The 27,224-nt window shown below is 41.3% G+C and overlaps 1 protein-coding gene across 1 annotated transcript; it reads left to right on the top strand.

Annotated features, from left to right (window-relative positions):
* The first annotated feature begins 1,787 nt into the window (after positions 1–1,787).
* On the top strand, positions 1,788–27,025 carry Slc2a2 (solute carrier family 2 member 2). The gene is made up of 11 exons (XM_051185881.1): positions 1,788–1,983; positions 5,273–5,365; positions 7,873–8,117; positions 11,705–11,829; positions 17,022–17,137; positions 18,314–18,476; positions 19,056–19,243; positions 21,021–21,125; positions 24,991–25,092; positions 25,683–25,886; positions 25,984–27,025. The coding sequence occupies exons 1-11, from the start codon at positions 1,969–1,971 to the stop codon at positions 26,182–26,184; spliced, it is 1,557 nt and encodes a 518-aa protein (XP_051041838.1). The 5' UTR covers positions 1,788–1,968; the 3' UTR covers positions 26,185–27,025.
* Positions 27,026–27,224: the final 199 nt, after the last annotated feature.

Genomic DNA, 27,224 nt, shown 5'->3' with positions numbered 1-27,224 from the left:
CAAAGCGGCTCACCTTCCCCGACAGCAGCGCAGGCGTGTTTTGTGCAAAGCTGAGACAGCAGGAAACTGTTGCCAAAGCCCAGACAGCGGAAAACTGTTGCTAAGTCATCTATCTCTTCGCAGGCTCCTCCGTGGTGCTGAGGACAGGACAGCCGGGCAGCACATCAAGGGGGGCTGTAAGGCCTGGTGCCAAAGAAGAGCGCCACCACCTGGAGCACTCTGTGATGATTAAACCAGCCAAGCCCTACAAAGTGCTGAGCAGCAATTGTCTTGGAAAGGAGCACCCTGAAGATTCCAGTCCAGCTATCAGCACTCCTGTGCCTGCCTTCTGAGACACTGCAGGTCGTGTCCACACTTGAGTGTAAAACCCTGGCAAGCGGTGGCTGTGTCTCTTCTGTGGCATGTTAGAGAATACAGCGTGCTGAGTTCCCCTGGAGTTTGGGTTTTGAATTGAATTACTTGCTTCATAAAATCAGGTGCTTCACGTGTTTGCACCTCACAGAAATGAGGGCCTGAAGTGGGTAAGAGCATTTCTCAAAGCAGGAGGGCCTGGGTTCAAGTCCCCAAGTACATTAAACATCTAGGCAGGATGGAGCAGCGCCTATAACCCTGCGCTGGAGTGGATCTGGGTGATTGCCAGGAGCTCACTGACCAATCAGCCTTGCCCAGACACAGAGCTTTCGGGTTCTCTGAGGTCCTGTCTCAAATAAGAGATAGAGAGTAATAGAGGAAGACACTCAACACCAATGCCTGATCTCTGCACAGAGAAGTATACTTGCACGTGCGCGCGCACACACACACACACACACACACACACACACACACACACACACACACACAAGGGCAGTGTGGAAATGAGAAATGAGGAGAGGCAAATTTTAAAAAGTGCAGGCAAATTGAATCCAGTTTCCTCCACACCTTGGCGCTCCTATTCTTTTGCTGTTGTTCCTCGATGAAAGCCAATAACCACGGCTGCCAGTCACAACGAAAGCTGAACTAACTTTGCTATCTCTTCCACTATTTTTGGATCAGATGTCATCGGGGATTCCTAGAAAGTAACAGGCTGGAGACATATAAGCAGAGTTCATTGAGAACCCAAGGCTTTCAGACCAATTAATTAGGGCTCTGTGTGTAGCCAAGGCTAGCCAGCAACTCTCATGTAATCCAATGGGCCTCTAGCTCACAGTCCTACAGATGTGTGCCACATCTGACTCTGCAATCACATAGTGAAACATACTAAATTAGTAATAACAATAGAAAGTATGTTGCCATCATCTATTGAGAATTTACCACACATATAATGCTATCTCACTTAAGCCCCTGAAACAAAACAAAGTGTGTGTGCTTTTTTTTTTTTTTTTTTTTTTTTTTTTTAATCTCTTTTTTATCAGGTCAAAAACCAAGCAACAATATAAACCTAAGACACAGAAAAGTCACAGTGACTCCCTTGCTTAAGGTCACCCTGAGTAAAATACTGTGATTCAAACCCCAGCACACATCCCTCCAAACCTCATTCAGGTAACTGATGTCTGCATCGTCTTTAGCCACAGAGCCCATCTCTACAGCACAGGCCGCACAGGGCTAGTTCTCCGAAGAGCAACCACAAGGCACCCTCCACACTCCTGCTGTTATCTTCCCCACAGCACGGCCTACCTCGGCTTCTACGGAACACCCCATGCATGGGCTGTCCTTTGACTTATCAGACCTTAACATGTGCCTGCCTCTGGTTTGTCACTTACACCTCCGAGGCCTCCTCTCACCTTCTTTCCCAGCGAACAGAGGCACTCAAGCCACAGGTCACCGAGGTAAAGGGCATATTGATTGGAGTCCATCAATACTAGAATTCACCGGTGCTTGCTCCTCCTCCTACAATGTATAACCAGGCAGAGCCGAGGACTCTGGCTGGTCAGCTACTCATCCACCTTCAGTACAGGACCTAGGATTAAGAGGACAACTCCCCCACACACAATGTCGGAAGACAAGGTAAAGCAAGCTTGGGTCCCTCTGAATTGGGCTTTGAGGAGATTGGGAATCCGTTCAGGTCAGCGAGCAGATGGAACTGCTGGGGACAATAGATGCAGTAAGCAGAGATCCAAGCTGTTTCTTCACTTGGTCAATTACTAATCCATTTGGCTACTAAGCAAACCCAAGTTCTTATTCAGTAATCAGAGTTTTAAGGATAGTTTTTGTTGGGTTTTGATTAGTCTGCATAACTTTCCCAAGTGCCGCTGTAGCCTGCCACTGGAGAAATATAGCACGCCCAAACCTAGGGCAAGTTCACCAGAATCTAAGCTGGAAAGTGGATCTGCAATGTTCAAAAAATGCCTATGTACAAAAGACAAAAGGCGAGAGACTGTCCTGGACTAAGAGATGGAGAACTGGCAGCAGCGTTGCAGGTTACCTCAGACCAGAGTAAGAAGGAAAGACTTGATGGAGTGCACTCTGGAGAATCTGGCTTTGTGCTGACTCTTAGCTGATTATTAGCACACTTAGTGTTGTATTCCTGGGTGTGACAGTATCGCAATCAGATGGGAAATGTCTTTGTTCTTAAGGAAAGTACCTGTGGAAGTCACCGGGAGTGAGGTGACAGGTTATTTTTTAAGCGGTTTGGTCAAAACAATATACATTAAGAAATAAATGTGGTGAGAGTTAGCTGGGTGATCACTGATAAGCAAAGGGAAGGCTTGGCTTTGGAAGCATGTGGAGGCAAATCAAACATTTCCCCCTTCCCAGTACATAAGTTGGTGCTGGAAAATCTGCTCTTTTATTTAGCAGTGGAAGTTTAAATGTTCCATATGCCGCAGAATAGCTATGGCCAGGCTTACTTATCCCTCTTAACCTGCCTTGAGCATGACTTCCTCAGCCACAGGGTAGAGGCCATCCTGCCTGCTCTTCATGCCCTTTGGGGAATTATTAATGATGTATGAAAAGTTGATAGATCGTTGCTTCATAAGATCAATCTGTGAGATGATAGTGATCTAGTAAAAAGGCATTTGTTGTATGCCCTCTGCTAAAGGAGACCACATTTCCTATCTTCACTTTTACAATAATCCTGTCCAAGGCACCTCCTGAGCTCAGCCATGGCCTGTCAGTCTCATAATCCACCCATCACCTGTTGTTTATGACCATTTCAAAGGTAAAGAAACTGAGGCACAGGGATACTAGAGGACATCTAGGCCCCCTTTCTGTTTTCTGACTTTCATGACTATGCCGATAGATGACATATGACATCGAAGCCACAAAATAAATACCCCAATTTATTTCATGTTAAGGTTCAACTACTTCTGTATTAAGTTTAAATTGTATACATTTGGGGTGTGTGTGTGTGTGTGTGTGTGTGTGTGTGTGTGTGTGTGTGTGTGTGTGTGTGCCCCAGAACAGTCTTGTTTCAGAGTCAGTGGACTAAAGAACTTCTAGGTTTCCTACAAAGGTCCCATGATACTTTGTTAATGGTTATACTGAGCTGAAATTTTAGTACAGAATCTGGGTACTGATAATTAGTTTTCTTTATACTGGGGTGCAGAGATTTACAATCTTACAATTCAGACAAAAACCAAAGATGAAGATGCTATAAGGGAAATAGGCAGAGGCGCTTAAGGTGGAGAAACAAAAGGAAGGAAGGAAGAAAGATAGGAAGGAAGAAAAACTAAGGAAACAAAAATCCATGTGACTCATCCATTCACCCAGCAAAACACCTGCTATGTTCTGTGCTACTTGGTTGAAATTTTAAATTATATGATGACAAACATATTTCCCTATAAAATACCTAATAGTATAAATTTTAAATTTTATTCCTTTTACCTCTATTTCTCCAGCCTCATGAAAGAGTCACTTTTTTATTTATTCTTCAATGAAACATTTTATGCACAAGTCAAATAATATTTATGTGTAAGTCCTTTTCAAAGCATTTAGTGAGCTAAAGCTGTATAGCATGCAGGCAGAGTTTTCCAAGCATGCAGAAGGAACCAGGCCTGAGTCCTAGCACTATAAAACATCAATGAATCAATTGTGTGACGAATCACTCAGTAAGGTTTACAATTTCATTTACTGGGTAAAACCAAGCCAAGCTGGGTATAATGGCTCACTGTAATTCCAGCATTCTGGAGGCAGAGGCAGGAGGATCTCTGTGAGTTTGAGGCCAGCCCTGTCTACTTTATGTGTTTCCGGCTATCCAGGGTTACAAAGTAAGACCCTGTCTCTAAACAAAAGCAAACATCAAAAGCCAATAGATTTGGTCACATTAATCTTTCAAGTTGCTGCATAGCATTTGTATGTATATGATGTGTATTTTGACACCACTGAATCTGTTTGGCCATCCTGTTGAATGACAGTTCTTTCTGCAAGCTGCTGATGTAGGTAGCCTGACCTGTGAGTCTGTATGCATGACTCCTGTCAGCTGACTGGATGAGTAGTTAACTATGAGTTGATTGCTCCGCAGTTTTAGGGTAACTTCCTCACATTGGAGAGAAAGCAATGGAGCCTAACTCACAACTCTATGCTCAGACTCATGCAAATCCTGCAAAGTACTTTTGCCTGGATTCTGGCACAGATCATGATAAACAGGATGACTCTGAAGCAGATGCTGGGCGTTTCTGTAGAGTGGGAGTGTCTAGAAAGGCCCCATCTCTACCATAGGACTGTTCTGTGCTGGCAGATTCTTTTTTCCATTTAGCAGCAATTCTAATTCTCAGTTCTGACTTTGAATCTTGAAAAAAAAAATTAATGTGAGGCTGGCAACTAAACTCAGTCGGGGAAGTGTTTGCCTAACATGAAGAAAGCCGCAGACTTGCGCCTAGCAGCCCACAAGCAGGGTATGGTGGTGCAGGCCTATTAATTCCAGCTCTCTGGAGGTGAGGTTAGAGAGCAGATGTTCAACATCAGCCTCTGCTACAAAACAGAGTTCAAAACCTGCCAGGCCTATGGCTTCTACCTCTCCTCTCTGTCCCCTTTCCTTCTCTGTCCTCTGTGTGTGTGTGTGTGTGTGTGTGTGTGTGTGTGTGTGTGTGTGTGTGTGTTTAAGACACGAAGAAAATGTTAGGTTTGCATCCTAGAAAATCTGTCCTGCCATTTATTTTTCTTTCAGCTTTAGCAATATAAGAAAATGGTGAACAACTTTCACATTCTCCTAGAATAACACCTGCCCTGTCGAGCATGGGGCTACTGTGATTGGCTGTGGGAGGGAAAGAAGCAGAGACTGTTGGAGTCTATGTGGCAGAGATGGGAGTTCAGGTGGCAGAAGCCACTGCTTCCCGGCTTTGTTTTTCATCCTCAGATCACTGGAGCTTTGGCTTTCACTGTCTTCACTGCTGTGCTGGGTTCCTTCCAGTTTGGATATGACATCGGAGTGATCAATGCACCTCAAGAGGCAAGTGAAACACACACACAGTTCTTTTAGGGCAAGCCCTATTGTTTCTTCCTGCCCAGAGTATCATATGTTCTTCACACACGAAGATAAACTGTCCACGTGAGAGACATGGGGTGAGCCTGGCCAGCTGAGTACAATGTGCATTGGTTCGCAGCTGATAATTTGGCCTTGATCCTGGGTTAACAACCCTCTGAGTCAAAAAGAGCAGTGCATAACTTTTTTATCTCTGACACTGCTGTTCTCTGAGCTCAGAGGAAATGCTAACTCAATACCTCCTGCTCAAGAGGTCTAAAGGCAAGAATTCCTTGCAGCATTCAGTCATAGCTGTCACCCAAGCACAAATGAAAAATGCCAGGGAACAAGGGGACAACAGAAGTACATGTTCCCTTCACTGCACAGTCATGAGCACCTGTCTATTTGCATCAGGCCTTCCACACCCAGATCACCCCAACCTTAGACTTATTTCCATGGCAGATGAGAAACACTAAGAAGATAGCTGTCCTTCCCTTTCCCTGTCTCCTATAGGCCTTCAGAACCAAATAATACAAATGGTCAGGAGGTTAAAAAAAAGTTTGGGTTGTCTCCATTGTGATGGAGAAAGTTCATGATCCTCTGTGAGGAAACATATTGGAGAATCCCAACCATTTCTGAATGCGTTCTGTGTATCTGTGCTCTGCCATATGCAGTGAGACCTCAGGGAGGGAGGTCTCACTCTTCCCAGATGTTACAGCCCCTAGCTAGGGGACCGCGACCCACGACCCACGAACCATGTGCTTGTGCTCCAACTCTGACTGGGAGTGAATACACCTCGGGAAGAAATGCAATAAGGAAAGGGTGTGGGTGCTGTAAGTACATCTACCACATTTCATCCTTTTATCTGCTTTTCTTAAAGTTCTAAGACACATGTAAGGCACCACAGGGTATCAACACTTGTGTGTAGACCACTGTCTAACAAGGACTGCTCCTCAACTCCTAGGGCTGAAAGATGATTTTTCATTAAGTATACACCATCCTTAGCATGTCATGGCTCTTGTTCTGGCTTCCAGGGAATAATGCTGGGGGGGAAGGGGCAGGAGGCCAGACTTAGATGTTTTTCTATGGACAATGAATGATTATGCTGATAGTTAAGCCTCCTAAGATCCAAGCCAAACTAGAAATCCTTCCTTTCTGGATGTCCTTTCTACATCCCCATTCAAGCCATCCTTTAGTCTTATCAGAATGGTAGACTGAGGTCCCCTTCGTTCAATCTAAAGCCCCAAACTGGAAACATAGACCCCTTCCGGCATTTTCTACTGGTTGAATAACAGTTGAAGATATTTTTAAATTGCGATTTTTCATTAGCATAACAATTATACTTGCCCATTGCAGAAAAAAGAAGATGAAATCACCTGCAATTATTTCTATTTCATATATCAAACTGCTAAGGCCATTTTGTATAATTCCTTTCTGCCTTTCTCCATGCATACTATCACTATAGGACAGCCACCTATGGGACAGACTGTGCATAGTGGATGCCAAATCTGCCTGTGAACTTTATTCATAACCAGAAAAAGTGAGCAGCTGTGGTCAGGTGCTTGTTGGAGAGGAACTGACCAACTGATTGGGGCGGAACAATGATCAATAGACTCTGAGAAGAATGGTGTGGAGGAGGGAAAGCTACAGGATGCATCTTCATGGCCACAGAAACACCATATAAAATGTGGCTAGAAATTTAGCATTGAGGACTATTCCTTTTGAGATATATGGACCTCTCTTATGACCCATAGGAGAAGTCTTCATACTTTCTCAGTTCTATCAAAATTGTTTTTATCTTGAAAATACATCAACATTAGACCTGTCCACTTGGGTCTATTTGCGTGAATTGTTAGGAAGTCTAAGACAAAGCTTATAGCTTATTTCTGCCAAGGATATAACACCAGGTGCTAACATTTTTTATAGTTCTAACTTTAGTTTTTACTCAGAACTTTACCAGTAGCTATTTCTTCCTTTTATGTTACTATTAAATCCTTTGTGCAAGACTAACAGTCATATAAAAATCTGTCTTCTCTACCTGAAGATGGTCTTCAAACCTAAGTAGTTGTCACCATTTAAAAATTGGAAAGCTCTTCATAAAAGCCAAGATCTCTGGCAGATATTAAAAAAGCAAAGGGTACCCATTGATTAGCTTTTCCTTCGCAACCTCTTTGCTCATCTGGGATAGATGCTGCCATGCCACAAAGCCACGCACCTGCAGTCATTGCCCTGCTAGGGCAAAGTGAACTTCAGCATGCCCTTCCCGAGTACTCCACACTTCTCTCAGGTGTCTCTTACCACCGTACTCCCATTGCCTGTGTCCATCATCTCTCTTTTACAGGACATGACCAACTGTAAATCAGTCCACCCATATCTGTATTGCACAGCTCACACAATTAGGCTGCCCTGTTTAAGCACCCAACAAACATTCAAAGGGAAATCAAAAGCTGTATGTGCAATTTTGAAGTCACGGATGTCTCTCCCTATTTTCTCAGGTAATAATATCCCATTATCAACATATTTTGGGTGTTGAGTTGGATGACCGAAGAGGTACCAGTAACTATGGTGTCAACAGCACGAACAGCCCATTCATAATCACGCCAGCCCCCCAGACTGACAGAGAGGCTGCAGGATCTGCTCAACTCATCACTGTGCTCTGGTCTCTGTCTGTGTCCAGCTTCGCAGTGGGCGGAATGGTCGCCTCATTCTTTGGTGGGTGGCTAGGGGACAAGTTTGGAAGGTGAGTTTAATATGTAAATATAAACACAGCCTTGATATTTTGTTATTGCTTTTTATAGAGAGATACCTTCTTCTTATTTGTGGGGTAGTGTTAACTTTGTTTTTCTACTTAGGCTCTGTGAGCAAGGTCATGGTTAGGCCAAATCAATAGAAAACATTGTTGCAATCGTTGGGTAAATCCTGGTCACTGTGGAAGTATTTGCAGAAAAAAAAGTGAATTCCATGTGTATTTCTAGAGACTTTGATCCTCCAGTTTTGTAAGTTTTGAAACCTGTGAGGAACCAAATTAAACCAATTCTCAAACACTGTTTTCACTTTTAAGTTACAATTTGGCACTCATATAAATCAAATCCTATGGTCAGCCTCATATCCTGACAAGTCGTCACACCACTTTCTGCTGACACTCGGGCTACATTCTCAAAGCCCCAACCAGAGATGACACTAGGGAAGAGCTTCACAGTCCCAGTTCCTAGTCCATGCTTTGGATTAAAAACACCTGTGTCCTGAGGAGAGGAATGGCTCAGTGGGTAAAAGGCAATGCTGTGCTTGCAGTAGGCCTGGATTTGGTTCCCAGGTCCCCCTCTACCTGTAACTCTAGCAACAGGTGACCCAATTCACATTCAAGACCACCCAGAGCACCTATGCTCACTTTTTCACATACCCACCCTCAAGACACATATACACACACTCAAACTTTAAAACAGATTTTAAAGAATGCATGGGTGCACATATCCACCCTCAAGACGCACATACATACACTCAAACTATAAAACAGATTTTAAAGAATGCATGGGTGCACATACCCACCCTCAAGACACATACATATACTCAAACTATAAAACAGATTTTAAAGAATGCATGGGTGGAGTCATTTCCTTCACACATTTGCTAATGGATGTACTAAAGTTAAGGCTTCTGATAAGTTAAGACAGTAAGTTATTATTTTTTACATTGATTTTCTTTTTAATTGAATTCAATTTTCTGTGTTAATTACCTTTTATTTAGGAAATACAAAAAAATGTTTTTTGAAAGAGAAAGAGACAATTTGGTAATTAGTTTCATAATGCTGGATTTAATTCATTTTATCTTTCTATTTCCTAATATAAATTATAGCTTTGAACTCACTAATTATTAAAATTCTGATACTTTCTTCTAGTTAAATTGTATAAAACACCAAAGAAAACAGTAAAAATGTAGAAACTGACTATTCATGAAGGAAACTACTTTTCAAGTACACAATAAAGTTCAGGTTATTGTAATATCCTTAGTTAAGAAAACTACTAGTTTTCTGTGTGATCTCACAGAGGTCTGCCTACCTCTGCCTCCCAACTACTGGAATTAAGAAAATGTAGCCACACCTGGCTACTAAATAACTTTCAATTATTTAAGGTTTTAGTCATGTATTAATTATACCTAGTAATGTGTTTCATTATAATATTAGCATACATATACATTAAGTATTTTATCATATTTACACCCCAGTATCTTCAATCTCTTGCCTTCACACCCTCAAATCCCCTCCCCCTTGCTGACTAGTGACCCCTTATGCTTTCATCCCTATTCCTTTCCCTTGTTCTTTTCTTTCTTAGTGAACCAACGAGTTTAATTAATAATTTATACAAGCATGGAAGAGGGGTTGTTTTTGAGAGCCTGGAAAACCTAGCAGTTGTTATACTACTGAGGAGCATCTCTCTCCTTCTTCCAGCAAGCATCTGTAGGTCTGTAGACCCTTAGAGAGGGTTCCACTAGGACTGGCTGCTCGCTGGCCCAATCTTCTACTGTCATCTGTCAGATAGAATAGACTATCAGTTTGTAACAACTTCTTAGGGTAAGCTATTAGCTTTGTGCATCCTCCATCCTTGAAAAGAGAAAAAGCATTCCCTCGAAGTCTGAGCAGAGAGTCACCCTCTAACTGGGTCTCTTCACAGCCCCAGGGCCAACCAGCACTAGAACACTAAGGTAGCCCATGATTTCCTTACATCCTCTTGCCACTGTGGTGAATTATCACCAGGCTGGTAACCCAAACAACAAAAATTAATTTCATTTCAATTTTGGAGGTCAAACTCATAACATTCATTATCCTTGACTAGAGCCAAGATGTTAGCAGGGCAGATTCCTTCTGGAAGCTCTGGGGGGGGGTGCAAATCCCTGCCTTGTCCTCTCCAATTAATACTAACCCCCTATTACTTGCCCATGTCCAATTCTCATCTTTAAAAGATCTATAGTTTTTACAAATTCAAACACATAAAAATTCAGTCCCTTTAATATATCAATCTCTTTAAAACTCCAAAATCTCTTTTAAAAGTTTGAAATCTCTCAACTGTGGGCTCCTGTAAAAAAAATCAAAATTAAGATAAATACTTCCTTACTTCAAGATGGAAGAACCAGGACAGAATCACAATCTGAACAAAGCAAAAGCAAACTCCAACTGTATAAATAACTCCATGTCTAATGTCTGGGACTCACTCACCATCTTCTGGGCTCCTCCAAGAAGTGGTATGGGTCACATCTCCAACTCCTACCTTGGGAGCACACACAGCTTATCTTCTCTACACTTTCACCAATAGTCACTCATAGGCCACTTTTCTATTTATGTGAAGAGATACAATAACCATGGCAACTCTTATCTTACTATATTTTACTTAATTTTCAAGAAAGCATATGTGTGATTTCCACATGACCACTTTTGTTAGTGATATTGTATTGCTATTGCCAGCTTCAAAATGTACTTTACAAACGGTGGATATGATGGATCATGCCTATACTTCTAACACTCAAGAGGCTAAGACAGAAGAATTAATGCAAGTTCAAGGCCAGGTTAGGCCACAGAGTGAATTCTGTACCAGCCTAGACTCTGGAATAAGATCCTATCTCAAAAAATAATGGAATTCTTTAAATTTTGTAAAATACATAGATTTTACAAATAAATATTCTGGCTTTGTGTGAAAATAAGGGTAATATAATTATGACAAACTTTAAAGAAATTTTTTCATCTACTTCCAAAAAATGTCCATGAAAGTTGACTTCAAAGCAGCAATTAAAAATCTTTACTATCAGCAAAACAATAAAGAGACAAAAGATGGGTAGCAATTACAAAATCAGTTTTCCAGTCACCAAAACAGTGTTCTTTAAAACAAACAAATTGTAGAAAAACCAAATAACTTAGTAAGTATCAAAAGTGTCACCTTAAACCAAACCACATAGCCTGGCATGGTTGTTCATGCCTATAATCTCAGGACTCTGGAAGCTGAGGTAAGAGGTCTTTGAGAGTTCAAGGATAGCCTGGGCTAAGAATAAGGTCCAGTTAGCTAGAACCACATCTCCAAGACACAAAACCAAAGCAAAATGAAGGAATTGTCTCTATGAAAACAAGAGTCAGGTAGATGAAAGCACATCATGGCTAGTGCTCACTGCTCATATATCTTGCTCACAGATCAGGAAGAAGCACGCATGCTTCAAAGAATCCCAAGCTAGCTTTTCAGTAAAGCTAAAAATAATTATTTGTAGGTAAAAGGCTCAACATGGTCTGAAAACAAGTAATGTCCTCACATTTTGGTGCTGAATATGAAATTGTTTTTAAATTCTCAGGATCAAAGCCATGTTGGCAGCAAACAGTCTCTCCTTGACTGGAGCTCTCTTGATGGGGTGTTCCAAATTAGGGCCGTCACATATCCTCATCATTGCTGGAAGAACTATATCAGGATTCTACTGTGGTGAGTGAGATGCATACAGGTCATTGTCTGAAAGTTACTCTAGGCAAAGATGTGTAGAGACTATGATGGCATCAGAAAGGAAGGCAACGGAGAAAGTAAGATGGAACTTTGATGCTATGCATGTCCCTGTTCCTGTCCAGGCCAACAGCATCTCAGATAAATTGTATAACTGGTTTTCTTTCCCAATCCATTAAATGAAGATGACAATAATATCTGCCTCTAGTACAGCCATTCTCAACCAGTGGGTTACAATCCTTTTGGGGCTGAATGACTCTTTCATAGGGGTTGCCTAAGACTACCAGAAAACACACACATTTACTTACATTATGATTTGTAACAATAGCAAATTTACAGTTATGAAGTAGCAACAGAAAACAGTTTATGGTTGGGATCACCACAACATGAGGACCTGCATTAGAGGGTCCCACATTGGGAAGGGTGAAGACCATTGCTCAAGAGGAACTGGGGGAATATATGTAATGTGTCCAGCACAGCATCTGCCAGATACTAAGTGGAGATAACCACCAGCTGTTGCTACTACTCCTCTGCTGACCCAACAGCTGGAGATCGTTCTCTTCAGACCCTGATCCTGGGCTTATAGCCTGTGCTGTTGTCTTTCATGGGTGTGACCCAGCCTCCTAGAGTGGCTTTTTAGACCACACTACCTAACCCTGATGTATTCCAGACACAGCTGCTTGGAGGAGTAGAACTGTGGTGTCCAAAGAAGAAGTAACTGGGAAAAAAATAGCTAGTGGACTCCTTCCTCCCCTGAACTTCCTTTCTGAACAGCAGCACTGGGTTTAAGAGACAGGCTTTTTTTTTTTAATTAAATTTTTATATTTATTTTACATACCAACCAGTTTCCCCTTTTCCCATTCTCTCCCTCCACATCCTTTCTAAGCATCCCCCACCCCCAATCCACTCTTCATAAAGGGTAAGGCCTCCCATGGGAGTCAACAAAGCATGGAATACACAGTTGAGGCAGGACCAAGTTCCTCCCTTCTGCATCAAGGCTGAGCAAGGCATCTCACCATAGGAAATGAGTTCCAAAAAACAAGCTCATGCACCAGGGACAGAACCTGGTCCCACTGCTAGGGGCCCCACAAACAGACCAAACTATACAACTGTCACCCACATGCAGAAGGCCTATGCCAGCTCCCTAGCTGTCAGTCTAGAGTCCATGAGGTCTAGTTTGGGTCAGCTGTCTCTGTGGAATACCTATAATAATCTTGAACCCCCAATCCTTGCTTTTATAATCCCTCCTCCTTCTCTTCAACTGGACTCCCAGAGCTCAGGGCAGGTTTGGCTGTGCATCTCTGCATCTGTTTCCATCAGTTACTGGATGAAGGCTCTCTGATGACAGTCAGAAGGCTAGTTCAAGAACCCTATCCACTATTGCTATGAGTCTTAGCTGGGGTCATCCTTGAGAATTCCTGAGAGTTTCCCTGGCAAATGTTTCTCTCTAACCCCATAATGGCCCCCTCTATCAAGATATCTCTTTTATTGTTCTCCTCCTCCACACCTCCCCCAATTCAGCCATCACATTACCTCATGTTCCCATCCCCTCCCCTCTACCCTCCTCCATCCCCACTTACCCAGGAGAACTCATCTATTTCCCTTTCCTAGGGTGATACTTCTTAGGGTTCTCCTTTTTCACATAGCTTCTCTGGGGCTGCGGATTGTAGCCTGATTATCCTTTGCTTCATGTCTAATATCCACATATGAGTGAATACATACTGTGTTTGTCTTTCTGAGTCTGACTTATCCATTTGCTTGCAAATTTCATGATGTCATTGTTTTCTTTTGTTTTGTTTTTTAACCACCGAGTAATACTCCATTGTGTAAATGTACCATATTTTCTTTATTCATTCTTTGGTTGAGGGCCATGTAAGTTGTTTTCAGGTTCTGGCAATTACAAATAATGCTGCTATAAACATAGCTGAGCAAGTGTTCTCCTGGTATGATTGAGCATCCTTTGGGTATATGCCCAAGAGTGGTATTACTGGGTCTTGAAGTAAATTGATTTTCTGAGAAATAGCCATACTGATTTCCAAAGTGGCTGTTCAAGTTTGCACTCTCACCAGCAGTGGAGGGGTGTTTCCCTTATTCCACACTCTCTCCAACATAAGTTGTCATTGGTGTTTTTTATCTTAGCCATTGTGATAGGTATAAGATGGTATCTCAGAGTTGTTTAGATTTGCATTTTCCTGATAGCTAAGGGTCTTGTTGATCAATTCCTTAAATATCTTTTGGCCATTTGAGTTTCTTCTGTTGAGAATTCTATTTTTAGATCTATGCCCCACATTCTGAGTATTAAAGTTTGCTAAAAATGACCAGAAATAGAATTCAAATTTGAGTTCCTGGGAGCTTATTTCTGTCATTATTTCCTTGAAATATAGAGAATGGGGCAGGTAGGTGATGTTCTCTTAGTCATGCTCCATAGGCCACAGGTCAGAGTCACATGTAAAATTCTGCAGAGGTGCAAATGCCATACCAATTATATGAATATGCATTTGTGACATCTGAAACAATGTGGAGTGTTAAATTATATACTAAAAATAGTTGATAACAGTACTTTTTGTACAAAGACCATCTATTTTAATTTATAAGGTGGGCATTCTCAAATACAAAGCCGATAATAAATCTTAATTTTAAATTGTTTTAAAAAAAACATCAAACTCTGCGATTAGTATTGTCTGGATATGCCACTATTACAACATACCTAATTACCTGTATGTTCAAGAAACCTATAGGAGGTCTAGAGTGACAGCTCATTTGTTAAGAGATGTAAAGCAAAGGACATGGTAAATAGGACAAAATGGCTCCCTACAAAATAGGAAAAGATCTTCACCAATCCCACATCTGACAGAGGGCTGATCTCCAAAATATACAAAGAACTCAAGAAACTAAACATCAAATACCAAACAACCCAATTTAAAAATGGAGTACTGCTCTACCAAAGGACCTAGGTTCAATTTCCAGCACCTACCATTTGTAAACTCCAGTTCTAGGGGATATGATGTTTGTCCTCTGGCCTCCATGGACAATAGGCACACACAATATAAATGCAAGTAAAACACTCATGCATACAAAATAAAATTAAATATACCTCTAAAAAAAAGAAAACTATGAAAAAAGCCAGAGAGATGGCACAGTAAGTAAAAAGCACTTGCCATGGGGTTTGACAACTTGAATTCAGCTGTGGGGTCCCACATGGAAAGAGAGAATAGACAACCACAAGTTCCCCTCTGACTTCCACAGGATTGGAGCACTCTAGTGAGCACAAACCTGAAATGAATAAATAAATGTAATAAAAAAGAAAGATATAGAAGGCATAATGGCTCAGTACTTTTCAAAATCTCTGTGTTTAAGTCTCTTCAAATAAAATCTGTAGTTTGCTTTTAGTAAGATGGCCATTTTTACTATGTTAATTCTACAGACCCAGGAGCATGGGAGATCTTTCCATCTTTTGATATCTTCTCCAATATCTTTCTTCAGATACTTTAAGTTTTTGTTATACAAATCTTTCATTTGCTTGATTAGAGTTACCCAAAAATGTTATATGATTTATGGTTACTATGAAGGATGTTGTTCCCTTGTTTACTTTCTCAGTTTGTCTGCCATTTGTGTATAGGATGGATAATAATTCTTTTTTTAATTAATCTTGTGTGCAGCCACTTCACTAAAGGTGTTCATTAGCTGTAGGAGTTCCCAGGCAGAACTTTTGGGGTCACTTATGTATACTTTCATATCAGCAGCAAATAGCAAAAGTTCAACTTCTTCCTTTCCTGTTTGTATCCCTTTGATCTCCTTTGTTGTCTTATTGCTCTAGCTAGAATTTTTAGTACAATATTGAATAGATACAGAGAGAGTGGACAGCCTTGTCTTGTTCCTGATTTTAATGGAATGTCTTTGAGTTTCTTTCTCTCCATTTAATTTGATGTCAGTTATCAGTTTGCTGTATATTGCCTTTATTGTGTTTAGCTATGTCCCTTGTATCCCTGTTCTCTCCAAGACCTTTATCGTGCAGGAGTGTTTGTCAAAGGTTTTCTCAGATCTAATAAGATGATCATGTGTTTTTTGTTTTGTTTTGTTTTTGTTTTTGTTTTTTACTTTCAGTTTGTTTATATGGTGGATTACACTGAGTGATTTTCATATGTTGAACCATCCCTGCATCTCTGAGATGAAGCCTACCTGGTCATGTTGGATGACCTTTTTGAGGTGTTCTTGGATTCTGTTTACAAGTATTTGAACCTAAGATTTTTGATGCAATAATGAAGCTAGGTTATTCTTACTGGGACAGCTGTGAAAGAATTCTTGACTTACCCTTTGCCTCTTCTGTACCTCACTACCACCCATCAGACACCTTGAGGTATCCCCATGTGGTGTGGAGTGTTAGGCATGGAACCTACATGTGGCATTCTAGTCCACTGATACTGCATAAGTCATTTCTCACTTCTCTTAGGAAGTTGGCTTTCCTTTGATGTTCTGAGTTCCTTTTTTAAAGATTTATTTATTTTATGTGCATTAGTGTTTTACCTGCACATATGTCTGTGTGTGTCAGATCCTCCAGAACTGGAGTTACAGACAGCTATGAACTGTCATGAGGATGTTTGGAATTGAATCCAGGTCCACTGGAAGAACAACCATTGCTCTTAACCACTGAACTATCTCTCCAGCCCTGAATTTCATTAATCCTATAAGATTGAATGAATACTAAAGCATCCCTAGGCTCTTTTCTCAAGACAACATAAGCCATTATGCTATGAGCTAAATACTAAGACCATGGAAACCACAGGATACATAACTAGGCATTTCTTTCCATTAATACTTCCAACTACATCTTCATTTAGTATAATATCTCCTGAGTTCAAGGTGATTTTCAGGACAGCCAGTGATACACAGAGAAACACTGTCTGGAAAACCCAAGAGAGAGAGAAAGAGGAGAGAGAAAGAGGAAGAAGAGAAAGGGGGAGGAGAGGGAAGGAGGAGGAAGGGTAAGAACAAGAACGAAGGAGGAGGAGAAAAGTTTTCTGCATTAACTGTGCTCATGAGCCCATGGTTGGGGACAATAGCTCCTCCAAAACACCTGGGGAGTGACTTTCAGTAAGGATACTGACCATAAGTGAACTACATAATAGTTACTGAAATCCCAGGTTGCATTAACATTTCTATGTTTATGTCTCACACAGGGCTCATTTCAGGACTGGTTCCAATGTATATTGGTGAAATCGCTCCAACCACTCTCCGGGGGGCCCTGGGCACTCTTCACCAACTGGCCATTGTCACAGGCATTCTCATTAGTCAGGTAAAATCTCCTCATCTCTTATTTTAACCCCATTCTCCTCTCTCCCGGCTGTCACTTCTCGCTGTAGACTATCGTGGGCAGGGAAGGGGGTGTCCAACAGTGGTAAAAGAGGAGGTAGTTTAGAAAGAGCTCAGAGGTGAATTATTTCCACTCCTTACATCCTACTTAGAGCTGTTAGTAGGATTAGCAATACACGTGAAAGTCCCAATGCTATCCTAGAGTTAACATTTGAATTTCAAGAAATAACCAACTCTAGATTTTTTTACTGCCTGAGTTTTCTTTGTTTTGAGTAAATTATCTGGAAATTTAAATTCAAACACTTATCACAAAAGCTCTTCTTTGGCTGGCTCTCTCTTTCCCTTCTATCCTCTGGCCTCTGAAGGATCTTTGGAATCCCACACTTGAGATATCTAAAAGGAAGTCTGTAAACCACCGCAAGAGATATCATAAACCTGGTTGTCATTATGTAATTGTTGTCATAAAGCTGGCTATCATTATGTAATTGTTCTATCTATGAAATATTTAAATTCTACATAACTTAAGAATGGATTTTAAAGCAAAGCTGTAAGTCATGCACCTCTCTCTCACACACACATACGTGTGTGTGTGTGTGTGTGTGTGTGTGTGTGTGTGTGTGTGTGTGTAACGTACATGTACGTGTACAATGTGAGTGTGTGTAGAGGCAAGAGGCTGATGTCATGTGTCCTCCTCTGTTACTCTTCACCTTGTTTCTGAGTCTATGAAACTGTGCTTGCTGTTCGGGTAGACTGGCTGGCCATTGAGCTCCAGGAATCTGCTTGTCTCTGTCTTCTTCCAGGGCCACTGTTACAGACAAGCATTCCCACACCTAACAATATAATACATCTGGTTGCTTCCAAGAATACTACTTGTTTTGCTTTTGATACCAAGTGTGGTTTTTAAAGTTGAGTTGATTCATCTCCAGCATAAACATCCAGTTGGGGTGATTGAAGATAAGCATAGCTGAGTTTTCTACTAACAAAATGTTCTTGATTTGATTAAAATGGTACTCACCAATTACAGCCTTCCCTTCATGCCAACATTAACTAACAGTCAAGGATCACTATTTTAAAAAACCAATGCATTTTCTCATGAGTTAGCATAGAAAGCAGACCCAAAGTACTGTGCATCTAATATGTCCCTCCCTTGTCTTTTCAGATAGCTAGCCTCAGCTTTATTCTGGGAAATCAGGATCGTTGGCACATCCTGCTTGGCCTGTCTGCTGTGCCGGCTCTCCTACAGTCTCTCCTGCTACTCTTCTGTCCAGAAAGCCCCCGATACCTTTATATAAAGCTGGAAGAAGAAGTCAAAGCGAAGAAATGTAAGTGTGTAGGGAACTGACAGCTTCTATCATTGAGGAATTATTAGCTAATACAAAACAGTATTGTGAATGGCTACTCATAAAATCAACATGGGAGCTTGTAAATGAAGCCAACGATTGCTCAGAAGAACACACTGAACTTAAATATGGCTGCTGCGCTCTGTTTTACTCAGATATGCCTGGCGTGCTGTGGATTTGCCCACTCCAGGAGCTCACATGTAGCCCACTGGGCTTAACCAGAGGCTCCCAATCCACCCTCCTCAGAACTGTGCTTTTGTGATGAGGAGCATAGTTCTCTCTCTCTTTCTCTCTGTCTCTGTCTCTCTGTATCTGTCTGCTCTCTCTCTGTCTCTTTTTCTCTCTCTCCAGATGAAGTCAATTGTTCTGCTTTGCTTTGCTTTGTTTAATCAAAGAACAAGTTTTAATTTAACCAAAATGGCATAAAGAATTGTCAATCCTATGCTGTTAGGTCAAAGAAAGGGGCATGCAGATCCGTAGTGCCTTTGTGACCAGAAAAAAAAAAAATACTCATTTTTATTTGATCTGGGTTGTTTCAACCTGTTTGGGGGAATCAATTAGGCTTGAAGAGACTAAGAGGAACTGATGATGTCACCAAAGACATTAATGAAATGAAAAAGGAAAAGGAAGAGGCATCTACTGAGCAGAAAGTCTCCGTGATTCAGCTCTTTACAGATTCCAGCTATCGGCAGCCCATCATCGTGGCGCTAATGTTGCACATGGCTCAGCAGTTTTCTGGAATCAATGGGGTAAGCTGAAGAACTCCTAATGTTAAGCTAGTAAAGGGAACTGAGACAGAGAGAAAAGAGGCTTCAGCTTCGGTCACTAAAAGACATTTGCAAACACTGACATCAAGTATTGTTACAATATTGTTTGGTAGTAATTGATTCCATTGATTTGCTTCAGTGTCTCTCTAAAATTAGCTCAATATTTTTAAAATGTTAGCATCTATTAAGAAGAAGGCAATGGGGCTGTCAGATCACTGAATGTAAAGATCTGGATTCAGAGCCCTAGAATCCATATACAAGGCACCTGTATATCTGCACCCCAGAGATTAGGCTTCGGAGATATGCTAATTCCTGATCATTAGCATGCTAGCCTAGCCAATCAGTGAACTTCATATTCCGAGAGACCCTGTCGCAAAAAATAAGATGGAGAGTGACTGAGGAAGACACCCAACATTAACCTCCTCCTACCACACACACGCTTGCACACTCAAGTGCACCCATGCATAAACACAAACATGTGCACATGCATATACCAGATAAGGGAGGCAGGGTAGAAGTGAAAGGCAAAAGCTGTAATGACTGCACGGTGAGAAGACAATGCTATTTAAACTACTTCCAACCCCCAAATCTAAATTAGAAGGTTCTTGGAGTATGAAATCTGATTCCTAGTGATTTACACAGAAAGGAGTCTACAGTTCCATTTGGATGGATTACTTCAGATGGTTGGATAGATAGATAGATAGATAGATAGATAGATAGATAGATAGATAGATAGATGATAGATAGATAGATGCAATAGCAATAGCAACTAGAACTTTATACACATAGAGAGATGATAGATAGACATATGAAATAGCAATTAAAATTGTTATACACACTGGTGAAAACACAAAATTTTATTACTTTTTAGTAACTATTAGGCAGCATCTATACCAAAGCTGAATTTCTAACAAACACTATGATTCAGGGATTCAAATTCTGGGTATGAATACTCACATACTCCACACCCAAATAACTGCTAAGAGTGTATTCCTGCCAGGAGTGGTAACATGCACCTATAATCCCAGTCCCTAGGAGGCAGAGGCAGGCGAATCTCCATGAGTCTGAGGCCAGCCTTGTCTATGTAGAGAGTTCCAAGTCAATCAGGGCTACATAGAGAGATGCTGTTCCAAAAAACAAAACTCAAAGAAGTATATACCAAACATCACTATTGATAAACACCCTTAAAGCACAGTCATCAGTGGCATGGGTAACTAAAGTGTAGTAATGCAGGTATATCAGAATGCCACATAGTAGTAACAATGAAATGCCCAGATGCACAAGGCAACAAGGATTCTCATGGAGACAATGTTTAGCATAATCCAGAACAAGAGAGTATTATGATATATTTACATCAAGTACAGGACTTGGCACAATTCATCTATCATGTCAGATGTTAGGTGAATGATTCCTTTAGGATAGTGCATAGAGGGTTCTGCAGAGTCAGAAATGAGTTGGTCCTTGACCTGAGTTCTCTTTCCATGGTTATAATCAGTTTTTAATGGAGCTGTTCACTTGTGTGTACCTGTTTCAAGGTTACACATTAACAAAAAGTTTAGAAATTTAACAAAGGAAGTGATGTAATGGGGTTTTCAACTAAGCAACCAGAAGCTTGAAACATTGGAGGAAGACATGTCTGAGGAGAGGGCGGGGTAAACTTTAGGGGATACACAAAAGCTAAGAGTAAGCAGCCATAAGTCTTGCTTTTGGTACCTCAGTAGGAGGCTCTCTTTAAAGCTGGCCTGTGCTTATTTTGCAGATATTTTACTACTCAACCAGCATTTTCCAGACAGCTGGTGTCAGCCAGCCTGTGTATGCCACCATTGGCGTTGGTGCCGTCAACTTGATCTTCACTGCTGTCTCTGTAAGTCACCAGCTAGATGGGCACTCTGCTCATTCCTTGGCCCTGGAGTCGAAGTGGGGTGGTGGCTCATGATGAAAAGAATCAGCACCTCTGTCCACATGCACTGTGTGTGCACAGATAAGCAAGTAGTGGGGAAAGTCCTGGGTACACACCAGCCACGGCTCTCAGATGAGGCTGGCTGAGGTGTGAGTCACCGGCTCGCCTGCTGTGGAGGGCGCCAGTCATTCACTCATTTGGTGAATTAATAACTCACTGGCAAGACTTTCTCTCTCTATGAGATTCTGGGTTCTAATTCTTCTCTATTTGAACACCGAGGGGCCGGCTGACAGCACACCATTATAGCAACATTGGGCACATTCCCTCGCCTCTCCCTGTCTGATAGGGATATTTCATCCTGGTATCTTGGGAAGAACATTTAGAAAGCTAATAGATAACTAAGTTTAAAACAGAATTAAACCAACTGGCAAATTCCTATGATGTGAGATCACTGGGCAGAACTTCCAGGCAGTTCACAAGTAAATGGCTCCTGGCGATGCATTCAAGTATGTGTAATGTGTAATGTGAGTCTGTGTAGAAACGTTATAAAATGTGAAATTGTTTTCCCAATTCCAACAAAAGAAAGAAGTTATTTACATTCTTAAAGCCTGATATTTTGACATAATAATGAGTACAAAGACTTCTCAACTAATGAAAGTCGCTCAAAATGAGACTAACTTGACTGATTTTTACCTTTGAATACAAAATGCTTATGAAAATGCTTTTGAGTTTTAATGTTGGTCATAATACTATACTCAGCTTATTTCAGTCACTTGTTTTTTTCATTCTCTGTACATGGACTTTAACTATTACCTTGGGTCAATAAATTACAGCCCGGCTCCCCAGAGCTCATTACACCTTGCTGGACCTCGCAAAGCAAAAAGAGTGCAAACTAAAGAATGCTATGCTCCCACAGATCCCACTTTACAGACAGCCCCATTCAAGCCAAAGGCTGTATCCATCAATAAAGGCCATTACTGGGGCACAATCTGAGAGACTCTTGTCCTCTTTGCTTCCTGGAAATGGTATGCTTTATAAAGTGGACATTATTATTAAAACATATTGTTTAAGATAGCATTTGCTGTATGAAGTATCAAGTTGTTAAGATTGGGTAACCCAAATTCTGAGGGGAAAAAAAAACAAAAACAAAAACAAAGAAAGAATTGTGCAGAATTTTATTTCTTCCCTCTGTACCCAGCCTCATTTGAATGGAGGAGCAATTTAATTGATAATTATTATAAATATAATGCATCTTAATCATTTCAAATATGGTACATTTTGAGCTTATTCTTTTCTTTCACAAAAGTCTTAAAGTAGGTGACTGACACACAAAGAAAATCAGTTCATTAGAACTCCACAATTAAAGAGAGTGTTGAATTTTTTTTTATTTAAGTTTTCCAAATAGTGGTGGTAGACACCTGTGATTCTAGCATTCAGGGGGCAGAGGCAGATGGATCTCAAGTCCAAGTACAGCAAGGCTCCATAGCAAGACACTGTAGCAAACCAAACCATATCAATAACACAGCAAAGGAGATAAGTTTTGTGTCCCTGAACTTGAAAACAATGTCCACAATAATGTGTGTGGCAAGAATCGGCACTCCTGGTTTTGTTTCACTAACCAGGCATCTGGCCCATTTTTTTTCTCATTTTTCCCAAGTACTTAAGAAGCAGGGACTTTCCCAGTTAGTCCAGAAAGATGTCCAGGCTCTATGCTTCTATCCATGGTGATGAGGTGATGGAAGGGTGCTTACAATCTTGAGAAAAGAGCAAAACAGGAAAAAAGATGGGGGACTGAGTGGCAGGCTGGCTTTAGGAGCAAAGCAGTGACTGCCCAGCTCTCACTAGGCACCAAGGACCTGAGGGATGCATAGACTGGAGCAGAGATGAAGGGTGTGGTCCAGCAGATGTCCCAGGGCTTGGCCATTCTAGTTTCCAGGGGAGAATGCAATTCAATTTTCAACACACACATTTTTAGCTTTTGCTATCCAGATAACATTCTCATAAACAGAAGAAACAGATATTACTGCAGAAATATTCCTGTTTTCACATACCCTGATAATACTATGTCAACACCATGCATAAGTGATGGAAGATGTCATTCTGTAAATATATTTCTCTTATTGGCTAATGAATAAAACACTGTTGGCCAATAGGGAAGCAAGATAGGTGGGAGTATGAGAGATGGAGGATTCTGGGAAATGTAGGGCAGAGTCTTGATATGATCTCAGGAGGAGAGAATATGAGAGTCTGGCATTCTCAGTAAGAAAAGACCATGTAGAAATACATATATTAATAATTGTGGATTCATAATTTAGACAGAACTAGCCAATAAGAAACACTAGTAACCAGCCAACAGTTTCATAACTAATACAGTGTCTCTGTGTGTTATTTGGGGCTGACTGGACTGTGGGACCAAGCTGGAGGAGAAATGCTCATAAAATATGTGGGCTGGAGAGATGGCCCAATAGTTAAAAGCACTGGATGGTCTTCCAGAGGGCCCAAGTTCAATTCCCAGCACCCACATGGTGCTGTTCACAACCATCTTTAACTCCAGTTCCAGGGGATTTGATGCCCCCCACCTCTTACACCTACAAGCACTGTAGGAATGTGGTACACAGACATACAAGGACATAAAATACCACCCATTTAAGAAACATAAGAATGTTTTTCCTGCTTACTTCTTAGTTATGAAATGTAGGCTCTTGGCTTGTTGTTCTTTCTAGAGTGACCCAAACCACTGATCTGAGTATACCTCTGAGATAAAAAGGGCTTTTGCTGCAGGGGAAGACAAATGCTGTGCAGATGTCTGCAGACCCAGAGCTCAGTATGCTATGAGTGTTGGTTTACATTGACTTACTTAGATTTATGAGCAAAGATCTACCAAGATGGGAAGCTATGGTGTGTGTGTGTGTGTGTGTGTGTGTGTGTGTGTGTGTGTGTGTAGTGTAGTGTAGTGTGTGCGCGCAGCCAGTGTTGACAAGATCCCATGGGTCAGACTCTAGTCAAAAATGCTGATCTTAGTTAATAGTCTTACCCAAAGAATGATGACAGGTCTCCTCAGTCAGGATGAAGAAACACTCTAATGTCTTGTCATGGTGTCCTCTCTTTCCAAATACACAATTCCCTCTCACAACAGGTACTTGTGAGCACACCAGAGAAATACAGAGCTCATTGCTTTGGTACAGTGATCAAACTCACTGCACAATGATCAGGTTCACTCATGGGCAGGGAAGCAGTCATAACTTGACTTCAGTAAGCACTGAAGTTGGATAAGAGTGGCTGACACCTGAACAGTTGCACTATGGCATCTGAGCTCTTGAAACGATTAAATCAGTGGGTGAGAAACTGGGGTCACCATTTTCTTTTTAGCACAACAGTTCTTTTCCTTTCTTTTTTGATGTTTGGAACTGAACCCCAGGGCCCATGCATATGGGGCAAGTAATCTGTTACAGAGCTGCCACCCCAGCCCTGATAAATGTAGACCTTTCACAATTTCATTGTAGAGATACTCTTAGGAGGCACCAGATGCACAGCCTCTCACTCCTGTACTCAAAGGGATAGCTCTAGGGTGTTGGGAACACTCTAGGCTTCAAGGCTGAACTTCTCAGGTCAATATGGTCAAACTGATATAATATTTAATAACCACTCTTTACTGAGACCAGCACCACCTTCTCACACTTCTCATCTCTACTGCACATCTGTAAAATGGGGTCACAGCATTGTCTTCACCTCACTATATACATTAAAACAAGTTGCTCAGTGGTAAGTGTGTAAGTATAGACAGCTTTGTTCGGCGCAGAATACTGAGATGCTGTGCAAACTTCCCTAGGTACTGCTGGTGGAGAAGGCCGGGCGGCGGTCCCTGTTTCTAGCTGGAATGATCGGGATGTTTTTCTGTGCCATTATCATGTCCTTGGGACTTGTGTTGCTGGTGAGTGTGGTACCTGGACTGGCATTTTTTACCACAAGCAAACATCTCTAGCCTCCAGGCTAAAGAAGTCTGTGCATAAGAAGGGCTTGAGACTCACTCATGTAAGAAGGGAGAAGAAAAATGTAAAGCTAGGGGAGCTATGTTATTGGTGTTAGAGACATAAGTACCAGGATGCCAGTTACTAGCCAGGGCAGCAGTATTGCTGCATGGGTGGCTGGCAAGGACCTGAACATCCCTCCCATGCTAGCATCCTCACCCTGCACTTCACAGGGAGTCAAACCTTGTCTGGCCATCTTGGTAGGAAGACCTTAGGATCCTGGGTCTTTTTGCCTATCATAGGGAAAGATTAACTATGGAACAAAACCCAAAAGCCCCTAATGCTAGGGAGTGGCTGGGCAATGTCTCCAAATTTGGGTTGAACTACCTTGTTTCAAACCAGAGCAGCTTGAACTTGATGAAAAACAAACACATGAGGAAGACACCTGTGCCCACCTCTTAACCTCAGTCTGAGAGAACTCAGAAGCTGCTAAACCCAAGGAGGCTGCGCCAACAGCCACCTGTCCCACTTACGACTTTGTCTTTGTCTTCAGGATAAATTTGCCTGGATGAGTTACGTGAGCATGACAGCCATTTTCCTCTTCGTCAGTTTTTTTGAGATTGGGCCAGGTCCAATCCCTTGGTTCATGGTTGCTGAATTTTTCAGCCAAGGCCCCCGCCCCACTGCTCTGGCACTGGCTGCCTTCAGCAACTGGTTCTGCAATTTCATTGTCGCTCTCTGCTTCCAATACATCACGGTAAGTGCCCACACTGTGCGAGCCACCCCTCCGCCCCCTGCCCCCCAATCAGGCAGGCTGTACAGCTGCTGACCACAGCTGTTTGCTCTAATTGCAGGACTTCTGCGGGCCTTACGTGTTCTTCCTCTTCGCTGGGATCGTCCTGGCCTTCACCCTGTTTACGTTTTTTAAAGTTCCAGAGACCAAAGGAAAGTCTTTTGAGGAAATCGCCGCAGAATTCCGGAAGAAAAGAGGTGCAGCCCCACCCTCCAAAGCTGCTGTACAAATGGAATTCCTGGGGGCTTCAGAGACTGCTTGAGGATGACCGGTCTAAAGCCCAAGAACAGAGCAGAAGGGAACCACGTGTTCCCCCTTAACCGATTCCTTCATGAGTGTATGTCTACACCCAATACTTTTGTTTTATACCTTTTGAAGAATTTGTACAGACTCTGATCGGAAATGTCAACAAATATTACCAAAGAAAATATTTTTTTAACTTAAAGATCTATTTTTTGATGGTAAAACTCCTAGTTAAGTAAACAAAGGGGCTGTTACTTTGATGCAGGGAAAGTGTGTTATAATCTTCATAGCCCTGTTCGTTTTTTAAAACTGAAATTGAAGTGCTTTTGACATATTGCATCATTGCTTTTTAAAACATGTGACTAACAAACCTGAAGTTACAACGATATCTATATATTTAAACATGATAAATTAGGATTTTCTCAGACACAGATCTGATGCTAAAGGACATATGACTAGTGTCAGCAAGACACATGTTCAAACTGACATTTTTGTTACCCTTCCTCAGCTTCTCACATGTGTATTAGAGTTTGTGTTTTGCTTGAAATTAGTTTTCTGTATTTTTATATAGAATAGCTTAGTATGTTAAACTATATTTGTGATGAAAAACTATTTTTATAGTTACCAAAATCTTCCTATATTAAGAGAACACATTTTAGTTTCTATGTTTGATGTATTTTGCAATTAAACACTCAAGTTTCTTCTCCTCACTGCAGGGCCTAGATTATCAGTTAATGTTAGCATCTAAACGTATTAGTTACTCACTACTTCAGTCCTTTGTGTTATACTTCATTTGTTTGTTTGTTTGTTAATTACCCACTAGTGTTTTCGTCTGAGGTGCTAGACACATTTAATCAGGATTCAGGCATTTTGTATATTGTATTCAAACTCTAATAAATAAATATATATATATATATACACATATATATATATATATATATATATATATATATATATATATATCGTCTCAAAAGAAGTTGACTTTCAGACCAGCTGGGTTCCCTGGCTTTTTTCTCTGTCTTTACCATGTATAGGTTCTATATAAACTATCCTATTGTA

This window comes from Phodopus roborovskii, unplaced genomic scaffold (genome assembly GCF_943737965.1).
Source record: "Phodopus roborovskii unplaced genomic scaffold, PHOROB, whole genome shotgun sequence".
NCBI classification, from domain to species: domain Eukaryota; kingdom Metazoa; phylum Chordata; class Mammalia; order Rodentia; family Cricetidae; genus Phodopus; species Phodopus roborovskii.
The sequence above is the reverse complement of the archived record's forward strand: the minus strand, read 5'-3'. Positions and strand labels throughout refer to the sequence as shown.

Coding starts and splice junctions, on each gene's coding strand:
- Slc2a2 (XM_051185881.1), top strand. Junction 19,244..21,020: donor AGTTTTCTGGAATCAATGGG/GTAAGCTGAAGA, acceptor CTTATTTTGCAG/ATATTTTACTACTCAACCAG. Junction 25,093..25,682: donor CCTTGGGACTTGTGTTGCTG/GTGAGTGTGGTA, acceptor CTTTGTCTTCAG/GATAAATTTGCCTGGATGAG.